Source organism: Pinus tabuliformis, chromosome 8, assembly GCF_031772625.1.
Source record: "Pinus tabuliformis cultivar Carrire ecotype Pingquan chromosome 8, CPIR1, whole genome shotgun sequence".
Classification (NCBI taxonomy): domain Eukaryota; kingdom Viridiplantae; phylum Streptophyta; class Pinopsida; order Pinales; family Pinaceae; genus Pinus; species Pinus tabuliformis.
The window spans coordinates 566,642,075-566,654,326 of NC_142294.1; the positions used below are offsets into that span (position 1 = coordinate 566,642,075).

At 38.3% G+C, this 12,252-nt stretch overlaps 1 protein-coding gene across 3 annotated transcripts in view; it reads right to left on the reverse strand.

The window, feature by feature from the left end:
- Positions 1-1,445: 1,445 nt before the first annotated feature.
- LOC149236727 (P-loop NTPase domain-containing protein LPA1 homolog 2-like) overlaps positions 1,446-12,252 on the reverse strand; it is a 206,352-nt gene continuing 195,545 nt past the window's right edge. For all 3 annotated transcript variants that reach the window (XM_089372468.1, XM_089372469.1, XM_089372470.1), the window contains exons 7-8: positions 2,696-2,800; positions 1,446-2,470 (exon numbers count right to left, since the gene is read on the reverse strand). In XM_089372468.1, the coding sequence (XP_089228594.1) occupies positions 2,051-2,470; positions 2,696-2,800 (525 nt within the window). In that variant the 3' untranslated portion in view covers positions 1,446-2,050. The remainder of the gene's footprint in view (positions 2,471-2,695; positions 2,801-12,252) is intronic.

Sequence of the window (12,252 nt, forward strand, 5' to 3'; positions counted from 1 at the left end):
TCGAATGAGCAATCTTTCCATTGGCACTACACACTTTCACATTTGGCTACAAACAGTGGAGAAAGCAAATCCCCTTTTTCTCTGATCCCTACTTGAGATACATTTGATTCTGCATTGACAACAGAAAGAGTTCATTGGAGCTAGCATTTCGTGGAGGGCAAAGGTTCTTATTGCTCAATTAAGGACCAACTCACATCAACTTCGGTGTGAAACAGGATGGTGGAAAATGCCTAAAGAAGCTTGGGAAGAAAGGGTGTGCACATTTCGCATGTATGGGGCTGTGGAATCGGAAAAACATTTCATTTTGGAATGTGATGCATTCAAAGACATCAGAGAAAGTTATAAGAACATGTTAGCATCAGTTTCTTAACATTGTCTTTTTAGCGAGGAAATTGTTGGAAGGTTGGGTCAGCTCATCAGCAATTTGAATCGGAAAAACACTGAATTGCAAAGAGAGGAAACAGGGAACTACTGGTCTCATAGACTATTTTTAGTCTCGCGGACCTTAAAATATCATTTCATTTTACCACCACACCTTCACAAAGGGCCGGCTTGGGCCGGCTTTTGTGCCGGCGGAAGCTCGCTCAACAAAATCCCCAGCAAAGGTCAAAATGACATATTTATTGCTATAGTAGGACATTGGACCTGACACGCGTATTTGAAACCCTTAAGATGCATCATGATACTTTCCAAGATTGCAAGTGAGTTGTGGATTTTTACTATTATAACACAAACGCTATAGGACACATTGGTAATGCAAGTTACGAGTTGAAATTTTTTGAAAAGAATATTGGCAAACTGATTTTCAATTCATCATGAAGTGACATCATTAATGACGATGAATTATAACAATTACTTTGTCATCGGCTCATATTCATGTGATGTTTGTGCGAATACACCATCAAATGTTACCATATATTTATTATTACAGCACGGTACTATAAAGCATTGTTGAAATTTTAGGCTCAATTTAAACATTTTTGTCTGTTATGAGCATCTATATTCACCATTATAACACAATAATATAGAAGATAGTAGTGCAAGTACTACCAGATGGCAAAAAAGGGATGACATATCCATGGTAAATAACTGCGACAACACAAGTCACTTGTATACGCATATTCATGTTCCATCCTTCCAAGCAAGAGGTTGCACCCAAAATGGTGAAAGCCATCCAGAACAAATGCTTACTATAACAAACTTTAGTAAAAGCAAATGGAAAGAAAAGAAGAAAGGACAGGTTTGGCTCGTCAAGACTATACATATAGGCAGTTCGTTTAAGGTTCTCATCAATTTTGTACTGTAAAATGAGCAGTGTTGACGTTGTTGAATGCTTAGATGCTCATATATGCCAGTTGCTCAATTGCATTTAAATAATTAGAAATGCTGCAACTGTATAACACGCTTACTTGAGAAGATATTTCGCTTCAACAGACATACCAATCTGATCATATAAAAAAGCTTTTGTATTAATGTAAGATGTACTTAGAGGGAAGCGGAGGTGCAGACCTTACAAGCCACAGCAAAAACATGGTTGCCCGAGTTACATTTGAACTCTGAACTAACCAAACTCAAATTCCAAAAGAAGATCTTTTAAATGTCAAAAACTTATGATTCACTCTTGACATTATGAAATTGTTCCACTGATGATGCTTCCTTGCCAACTATCTCTGACGATGTCATCCAGAACAAATATAAGAAATAGATGAAAAGAATGTACAGCTTGATAGCGAGCTCCAGTAAAGCTATCATTCTCACATGTAATGTAGGCTAATCTTTCACCCATAGACATATTTGATGAATGATATTGCATACCTCTGTTAAAATGCTGTAAATACACTTCTCAAAACTGTTCAACTCAATGGAATCATTCATTTGATTGTTGCCCCTTGGAAATCAGAGACAACCACTACTGTTATTCGAGATACTCCTGAGCATTTACACTTGGTTTACAAATGGATTGCAGCAGATATAGCTACTTTGCTTGAGCATACCTGATTATCTATTTTCAAGACATACAACTAGAAACCTACTATAAAATCGTTTTTGATTACTGATTAGGTATATTTTCAAAAGCAGGGGCACTTTGGGATCGACTGTTGACACTGCGGCGTTGTGAAGTACGTGATCTTGATTTTCTGGTAGATGTCAGAGAGAGACTTCTCCTCGAGAAGCATTCAGATTGTAATGATGTCTCATTAAGAATATGTTTACCAAACGTATGCGATTTTAAACATGTACCATTCATATTAAAGGAACAAGTATCATGATTTAAACTGTGTTGCTTCCCTTTGTCAAGAGGCAAAACTACTGAATTTTTGTCGTCAACCCCATTTTCATCTAAACTACCTACAGCTTGTTGACCATCTGAATTCTCTGACCAATAGTCACCGTCTTGTTCATCAAAAGGAGCCAAATCTTCATATCCTTCATCAGACCTTGCAGATTCCTCATCAACAGAGCCTTCTAGCTGAGACAACAAAATTAGATTTAAGAGTGAATTCAAGCATAGAACCCACCAACGACATACACGTAATTTTTGTGTGATAAATACAAGGAAACTACCAATGACAGAGAATGACTTTGGAATAAAATTGAATAACTATGCCAGGCCCAGCTTTGAGTTTTATATAGACAACTTGACAGCATATATGCATAACATTTCCTACAGAAAGTTTGAAAAACAAGTACTTACATCTTCTTGCTTAATGCTTGAGTCACTGAGTTCATCCTCAGAATCAACAGCAGGCACTTCATCTGGTTCTTCATCACTGCTTGGTATTGGCAATTCTTCAGTGAGCTGCAACCACAGTAAAATATACTATATCAGATCGATATAAAGCGATAAAAAAACCAATATATCGCAGGCAAAGGATGATATCGCTTGAGAAATTGAAAATGATAAGGGTTAGAAAGGCAAGACATGATGGTTTTATGGTATTATAGAAAAACAGCATTCTCGTGCCTGAATCAATTATAGACCAGAATGAAATAACTGCAAGTTGGATTAGCCAGACTCAAAGCTAAAAAGAGTACCATGCTTGATCTCATGAAGTCAACTGTTGCAAAAATAAAATTCATTCTTTAGTAACCATGGATGCAGAACATCACTATGGTACTTTTGACTGCAACTGATATTTAATAATCATGATTAAATAGAAGGACACTTTGAGGTCTTCATTGGCTAAGGCACAAGCCAGAAGACCTTGCTCGCTACATTTTCAACACAACAAGGACAATGGTTTTGGTTAATGGTGACAAAATTTCTGTAGTATATTCCAAATAAGACGAGCAACAGGCATGATTTACAGATTTGACAGTTGCTTGGCATTTTGATTCAAGATTTTAAATTTTTGTTGAAGATATTTATAGTTCATTCAGTGTTATAATGCAAGGCCCAAAACTTCACATTTGCAAATTTTAATTGATTGATTCGAAATTTTGTTTTGGTAAGCTTATTGTATTCACCTTAGTTATCCTCTGTTACTAAAATTTCTCGAATCATATTCATTAAAAATAACTCATTTCTACTTTCCATAGATTCTACTTAGTGTTGCACCTCACAATTCCCACTAATATTTAATTTTTCGGATGGTTGTGGAGAAAAATAAACTGAAGATACTCTGTTATTTTCTACATTTAAGCCTTCTTTATTTAACAGAAACAGAGGAATTTTATTAATTTACAAAGAAATCAGAGACCTCAGCCACTTTGTAGGACAATTTGTCTTGGCCTTTAGGGTTCTAACACAATCCAAGACTGACTATTTGTTTTCCGGGATTACAAAACTTTCTCCAATTGCTGGAAATTTCTTACAATAGACAACCAAATCTATAATAACAATGGATTGAATTCCAGACAACATACTGTATATACTCTGTTATTTTCTACATTTAAGCCGCCTTTATATTAACAGAAACAGAGGAATTTTATTAATATACAAAGAAATCACAGAGACCTCAGTCACTCTTGTAGGGTGATTTGTCCTGCCCTTTATGGTTTCACCACAATCCAAAGCTGATTAATTGTTGGTTCCAGGATTACAAAACTTTCTTCGAATGCTGATTTCTTACAATAGACAACTAAATCTATAATGACAATGGATTGAATTTCAGACAACATAGATTTCACTGAAGCAGAGGGTGTAGTCTTCTCTACAAAAGTTCAAAATTCCTCAACATTGATAGTATGAGATTCTGCAAAAGGAAGAGGATCACTTTCCTCACACCAGTCTAGGAAGAGGCCCAAGGGGTTAAATTTCTGTTTGCCTGTTGCTGTGTTAAGCTTGGGTGGTTAGTCATCTCCATTGCGCTATTGATATTTGTTACCTCCTTTCCTTTGCTTGACATCCCCATGCAGTCCACTGTGTTGCCTGTGTAAATGGTTCTCTGTTGATGTGTTGCCCTCAATTGGTTCCATAGAGCTTCCACAAGTGTCCACACAGTAGAAAGAAGTGGTGGCCCACAGTTGTTCCATCTTCTAAGTCCTTCTGACCACCCTCCAGGCTCATCATTAGATCCTATATTTCTGAGTCTCGGCTTACTCTCAATGAGCTCCTTGGTGACTTCTTTGACTCTTGTTGTCAACAATAGTTTTGTTTGTTAGGTTGGATGCTTGCATACCTCTCAGATGTGGAACCTCCGTCATGAGATTCACAGAATACAAGGGTTTTCTGTGCAGCAACATGCTGAAGAGGACCAACCGAGGGAGACAAAGCAAAACATGCAGGAGAATGAAGAAGCAGAGTGATCAAACGAGTTGCCCCAAGAGAGAGGAAGATGGGAATTTCAATGAGACAGTGAATGGCAGAGAAGGAAAGTCCTTGCACGAAATAGATTTAGCTCTCCTTTTTGGAGATCTGCACCTTCGTTGGCAAGTGTATAAGGCTTAAGCTTTAACATCAAATGCTCTTAGTACATCTAAGAAGATGCTGTTCAAAGGTGAGGCCAATGACGTAGCCTTGATGGTGAATCAGGAATGATTAATATTTGTGTGGAATGTTAGAAATGTACCTCGGATGGTCTTCTATAACAGCATGACACACTCAGCAGATCTATGCAGCATTGCTTCCATCAGCATGAGGGTCTGTAGAGAGGGCACAGCAGTAGAATAGGCTAGGAGGCAGACACATCTTTATTTATAGGCTTTCAGCAATGAAAGCACATGCATGCATGAATGTGCCAGCTATAGATAGGATAGAAAAAGGTTATCCTTAGATTTCAGTTCTAAGAGATTGCATGCCATTTCTAAGTTAAATAAAGAGAGCACATGCAGTTGCATGTGTTAGTTTCAGTTTATTAAGTAGTTTTCCGATTGTAACTTAAGTCTAAGCTCAGTTAGGTGCATGCATGCAGATAAGGGTGTAGATCTCTGGAAGTATGTGTGTTTACATGCCTCAGATCAACTCCAGTTGAGGCACTGTTCTGTGTGTGTCCATATTTGTTGTACCTACTCTTTTTCCTAATCTATAAAGGAGAAAGAAGGCATATATGTTATTCATTTAGTTCGGCAGCAAACAGTAAAGCTGCTTGTATTTTTCCTGTAGCAGATTTTAGTTCAGAATTAATGAGGAATCAGTTATAGGTTTTGACAGTCCATCTACTGAGTATTTTTCTTAGCCTTTGACAGTGATTTAGCGAGTACACTAATTATATTTTCATGCTTAATAACATTGATGTGATTTAAGATAGATGTGAGATTGTTGGTTATACATTTTCTATAGTGCTAAGTTGCACGATACAGGGAAATGAGTACAAGTTTCCCAAATGGATATGGGAACAAAACGTGACCCCCCCCCCCCCCAAATTTTGGAAACGGGGAAACACGATATATATATATATATATATATATAAGTGTCTAAATTTACATCACATTTACTCATGAATGATCACATATTGAAAACAGCAATACCTAAAATCAGTCTTTATTTTATATATGAAGCTGCAAGTACAATAAAGACTATAAGGCTGCAAGTACTATAAAGACTAAAGACTAATAGTCTTCAATATTCATCCACATCATCATAATTCTCGCAAAAAATAGAGGCAGAAGCACGATCAACAATGGATGGTGGAGCTGAAAAAGATGATTGGCCAATTCCACTTTTAGGATCCTAGTCCTCAATATTCAGGGCAGCAAGAGAGAGCTCCAAATCAGGACTTTTTGGATCCACATCCTATTCTTTAGAAGGGCCACCGTTATATTATGAACCCCTACGGGATGCAAGGCGAAGTTTGGAGTGCACATAAACAAAATCCTCTGCCTTCTATGAACCCAACCTGTTGCGCTTCACAAAATGAATAAAACCATAGGTGCTCCAATTCCTTTCTACTAATGAAGAGCTTTCTAGTTGTAAAAGAACACGAATGACAAGGTTTTGCAAATGTACACCATTTGCTTCATGACAAATCCACCACCCTAAGTGGATTCATGGTGCTTCTCTCCTCCAAAGCTGATATATCTGAATAATCATCTAATCCTACAGCAAAATTAGCAATTTTTTCCTTCACCTCCCTGTGTAGATGAGCTGGAAACATTCACATAATGGCTTTTTTCCAGTGTTGAGAAAATCGTGATATTATCGCGATAACATGAAAAAATCGCGAGTTTTTCAAAATCCCGATAAACTCTCCCAATTACTACGCAATTTTTTTTTCCAAAAAATCGGTGAAAAAATCGTGCTAACTTCAAAAAAGCGCGATAGTTTCAAAGTTATCATGATTCGATGGGAAGTTATCATGGGGTGGCGGACAGCACGTTTTATAAGGGAAAAATGAAATTTTTTTGTCATTTTGAACAGACAGCGGCATGGATTGAGCGCTGAGGAAGAGAGGAACCCTGGAAGGCGTCTACTACGGCAGAGGAGGAGGAAGCCTGGAGATTTTAGCATCCCAAGCAAGAGAACTTCATCTTTGGATCAAATTTCTCTAGCAAACCGTGGTTTCCAGGTATGGACACCAAATTTGGCCATTTTGTTTTGGTTTTTTCTTGTTTTTGCTTAGGTTTCTATAACCCATTGTTTATCAAAGAATTTTGAGTGGATTTGATGGTAGTGTTTTTCTTTCATTTTTGTTGCAGAGTGGAGAGAGTTCATTTTGGACTGAATTGAGGTTTTTTTGTTTGTTAAATTGTCAAAAATTCAATGTGTTGTGTCATGTATGTAAAAAAAAATTAATTTTTGTAACTTGCAATTTTTATTGTGCCATACGTTCAACTTCAAAGTTCAAACTTCATCTTACATTAAAACTCAAGAGTTCAACCAAGTTACAAACATGCAAAGGAAATTGGACCCTCTGTGGGAATTTGGTAAACCTGATGGAGGGTTTGATAGATTGAACTTGTCTTGCAAATTGAATGGGCAGCGTATGTCGGGGGAGTTTATAGATTGAAGTATCACCTTGCACAAATCTTTGGACATGATATAGGGCCTTGCGACAAAACAAATGCGGAAATCAACCGAATAGCCATGAGATCATTGGAAGAATTAGAACAAGATAGAGTGGCCAAAGCAAAAATGAAGAAGCAACTAGCAAGGAGGGTGTTAGGAGGTGAATATGGAAGTGCCACTAGTTCTACTTCAGCATCAATGTCTACAACCAACCCTGTAGCTGCCTCATCATTTTTTTCTCCTAGAACCACACCTAGTTCACAACCATCTATCACTTCAATGCTTAAAAAAATGAGAAAGAACAAGCTGACAAGTTGTTGGGCAAGTTTCTCCTTTGGAGTGATATTCCTTTTAGCGTTGCAAGGAATAATCTTCTTTTTAGCGTTGCAAGGAATAATCCATTTTTCCAGCGTGTTGTTGATGCTATTGCAACTGTTGGCCCAGGGTACAAAATCTTTTCTTATGATGACTTTAGAGGCCGCATTTTTCAAGATGAAAAGGTTGACTGCACCAAAAGATTGGAAGAGTTTAGGAATCATGGGCACAAACAAGATGCACCATGATGTCAGATAGTTGGACCGACCAAAATGGAGAACCCTTATAAACTTCTTGGTTAGTTGTCCCAAGGGGACAATGTTTATGAAATCTATTGATGCATCTTCACATATCAAAGATGCAAAAACTTTATGTGATTTGCTGGATGTGTTTATTATGGCGGTGGGTGCAGAACATGTCCAAGTCATAACGGACAATACTGCAAATTATGTTGTTGCTGGCAGGATGCTTATGGAGAGGCATCTTACTTTATTTTGGACACCTTGTGCTGCACATTGTATTGATTTGATGTTGGAGGACATAGAAAAATTTCCTTTGTCAAAGATATTGTTGACTCATCAAAAAGCATTACAAAATTTATATATAATCATGCCTTTGTGCTAAGCTTGATGAGAAAATTCACCAACAACAAGGAGTTGGTGTGCCCCGCCATTACACGGTTTGCCACCAGTTTCATATCTCTTCAATCCCTCTTGAATTCTATGTGGGATGTCAAAAGAATGTTTCTTTCAGATCAGTGGCGTGCTTTGACAGTGAGCCGCAAACCAGAGGGAGAGGCCGTATGCAAATTAGTTTCATACCAGGAAGACTTCTGGGTGGGAGTGCAGGAGGTGTGCACCGTTACTGAACCTTTGGTAAAGGTTCTTCGATTAGTTGATTGTGAGAAGCCCACAATGGGCTATTTGTATGAGGCCATGGACAGAGACAAAGAATCCATTCGGGTCTACTATGATAATAAGGGAGATGAGGGGTTTCAAAAACAATTCCTCCTATGGGAAGTGATTGATAAACGATGGAACAACACACTTCATCGTCCCATTCATGCTGCAAGGATCTACCTGAACCCCGCATTTTCTTACCCAAGTGGGTTCGTATTTGATGCTGAAATCATGGATGGATTCTTAACCTGTGTCCAAAGGATGGTGCGATCTCCAGCAGAACGTGCAGAAATCTCCAAAGAAATGGAGGTATACAGGATGGCATGTGGCACATTTGGCTTTGAGATGGCTGTGACTGATAGGATGACTAAAATGCCAGGTATTTTTTAGTTTGTTTCAAATTTCATTCTCTTCAAGTTCATAACTTCATACTTTGCTTCAACTTTCAAATTTCATTTTTTTTTCTTATGTTTATTTTATTTGTAATTTTGTTGTAGATGCATGGTCGAGAATCTATGGTGCCAGAATACCCCATCTGCAAAAGCTTGCCATTCGAATCTTCAGCCAAACATGTAGCTCCTTAAGATGCGAGCGCAACTGGAGTGTATTTGAAAAAATACACAACAAGAAGCGGAACGGGTTAAACTTAAAACTTAAAATATTGCAGATTTCCAATTAATTTTTTGAATTCATTAAACGATTTTTTTTTATAATTATTATTTTATGATCTTTGTACAAGTTGGAGTCCCAGCGACTTAATGACACGGTCTACGACTACTACAATCTTCGACTGTGGGTGAGGCAACTTGAGAGGATACCTGATATGGAGGCCATCTCATTGGATGGGATTGACACCATTGTTGCATGGAGGGTTGAGGCCGAGAGGCGTCTCATAGAGTCTGTCGATGATTGGTTAGAGCAGGAGGTAGTGAAAAGCGTAGAGGGGGAGGAGGAGGAGGAGGTGACACCACCTACCCGGGCTACCCCTGCCACCAGTAGAGGATGTGGTCTACCTCCTGTAGCTCCTAGTTCTTCAGCTTCTAGAGCACAGCAGAGTCCACTGCCAACTCCACCGGCATCTACATCTAGAGGGAAAGGGAAAGTTATTGCATTTTCTTGCAAGAGGGGCAGAGGAAATCAATAGTATTAGTTATTTGGTTCATTTCATTGTATATGACATTATGACTCATGATATGATATACATTATTATATTTTTTGTTCATATTTTGACGCCGAGTTGGGACTCAGGGGTCGGGACTTACTATTCAGGACATGATTCACTGTTATGTGTGATGTAGCACTAGAAATGATATTACACATCTTATATATTAGTTCTTTTATCATATTTATGTGTCAATGTATTTATTTTATGTTGTAGATGCTTTAGATATTAAAAAAATTGAAACAAAAATAAATATTTTTGTATTTTACGATTTTTTCCCCTCGCTGATTTACTCCCGATAACGATTTTCGCAACATTGCTTTTTTCACCCCCTTAGCCACCTTTCTATCCTTATGGGGTGCCTTCCTCTTCCCATTGCTTTGAGCAATATGCTCCTCATCATAAAATATGGGGTTCAAGGCATGTGTTAAAGTGTGCAATGGAGTGTTGAAATTGTTCCACCTACAACAATGACTTTCTTGACTAAATCTGCAAAATGAACATCAACAAATAAAAGTTGTGGAGACTCTTTGAAATGATTTCCATAGCTTTCTCAACCATGGTATCCATGCTATCATATGCCTCTCCTAAGAAAGGTTGGTCCATGTCAGCGTCCCCAAGAATCTCAAATATAGGGGTTGTGAACTTTAGCAAGAAATCTATCTTGCTCCACCAGTCCTCATCAAGGTACAATATACGCACCATATATCCCTGCTCTGAATCTGCCTGTCTCCACTCAGCCCAGAATTGACTCACCACCATAAAAACTAATAGTTGCTTAACCTCAACAAGGCGGAGCAACATTAGGAAATTTGAGGCATATCTTGTCTCGGCAACTTTTAACAACACCAATTTGGAGTACTCTCGAAATATTTTTTGAGATTGGTGGTGGTTGGTGATGAATTTAACGTTCTCCCTTACTTCCCCTATGATTTCATTTATCCATGGAACTTTATTGTCTATCTCCTCTAAGATCATATTCAGATTATGAACAATGCAGGGTGTCCAAAAGATGTGGTCATACCTCCCCTCAATAATTAAACCTACAACTTCGCAAATTGGTGCATTATCTGTGATAACTTGCAACACCCTTGTATCTGTCCATCCATCTGAGACTATGCGAACCCTAGAGGTACTCTAGGAAGAACAAATCAGTGATAAAATACCCTCAACAAGCTCCTTCACATTTTTTAGAAGTTGAGTTTTGACTTTTTCATAGTTGTACCCTGTGGGAGCTTTATTAACTTCCCTTATCATATCTTGCCAGTAAGGACAGCGAACAACATTGAATGGGATACCACATGCATGGATGCACCTAGCCGCTCTAGAATCAACTTCTTCTCTCGCTTGCACATTCACCAATTTAGAAATTCTGCTATCTTGAACTGAAATGGATGCCCCTTTGGTATTTTTGGATGGTGGTTGTTGTTATTGTTGTTAACTAGCTCTCCTCTGCCTGGCTCAATGTTTGGTGGAGCTTGAGTAGCATTAATAATCTCTTCATGCTTTCTTTTAAGTCCATTAACCTCATCTTGCTCTTTTTGATATGCTCTCCTCACCATTGGGTCTGTTGTTTTTGTGCAATCTGCAATCCCCTGTCCTCCTCCATGCAAAAAATGCATAGGATCCCCTGTACGTATCACTGCAAAGATTACATCGCCATTCCCATGAGCCACCACCTACACATCTTTGAAACTTTTGAACATGCCTCCAAAGAGGATAATAGTCAGCCCCTTGGTTGGAACTGGGAGTTGAACTTGCACCTTGGTTGGAAGCCATTGCTTCCAAAAAAAAAACGAAAAAAAACAAATCCGTAAAGAGAAAACGTTTTTCACATTTTTGGAAGCATAAACCCTCAAAAAATAAAAATAAAAATTAGTGGGAAAAAACTCAGAAAATGAATGCTTCTTGTTACCCACCACTTGTGAGTGATATCCACAGGGAATTTTTCTCTCCTAGATTGTCCTCAGTGGGCAACAAGCAGCCCCTTGTAGCCACCAGATAGCTCGATGTGCCACTATTTCTGCCACCTGAGCTAGCCATATGCTCCCTCACTCATTTGTTATGATCATATGTTTGAAGGTGGACCCTCCAACCAAAAAGTTATGGCTCTTCAATGTGTAGTTGAGTATTTTTGTTTACTTATCATGGACACTTTTGGGCATGGATTAGTGGTGAGATTAGGCAAAAAGAATGGGCTTGGTCTGTACTCTTGTCCCCTTGTCCAACTTTGTGGTTAACCTTGTATCCTAGTCCCGTGGGATCTCCTATATTGGCTACTAGCTTTAGGAGTGGCACTACATGGGAATTCTCGATTTTGGTTGCGTAATCCCACTTCCCAACCAATGTTGCATGAAGCGGGGACGAAACGGGACGTTTTTTGGAAGCGGGAACGTGGAAGCGTCATTTTCCAAAAATCTAGGAAGCGAAGCGTCTACTATATATATATATATATATATATATATATATTTGTTTTGCATTTATATTCA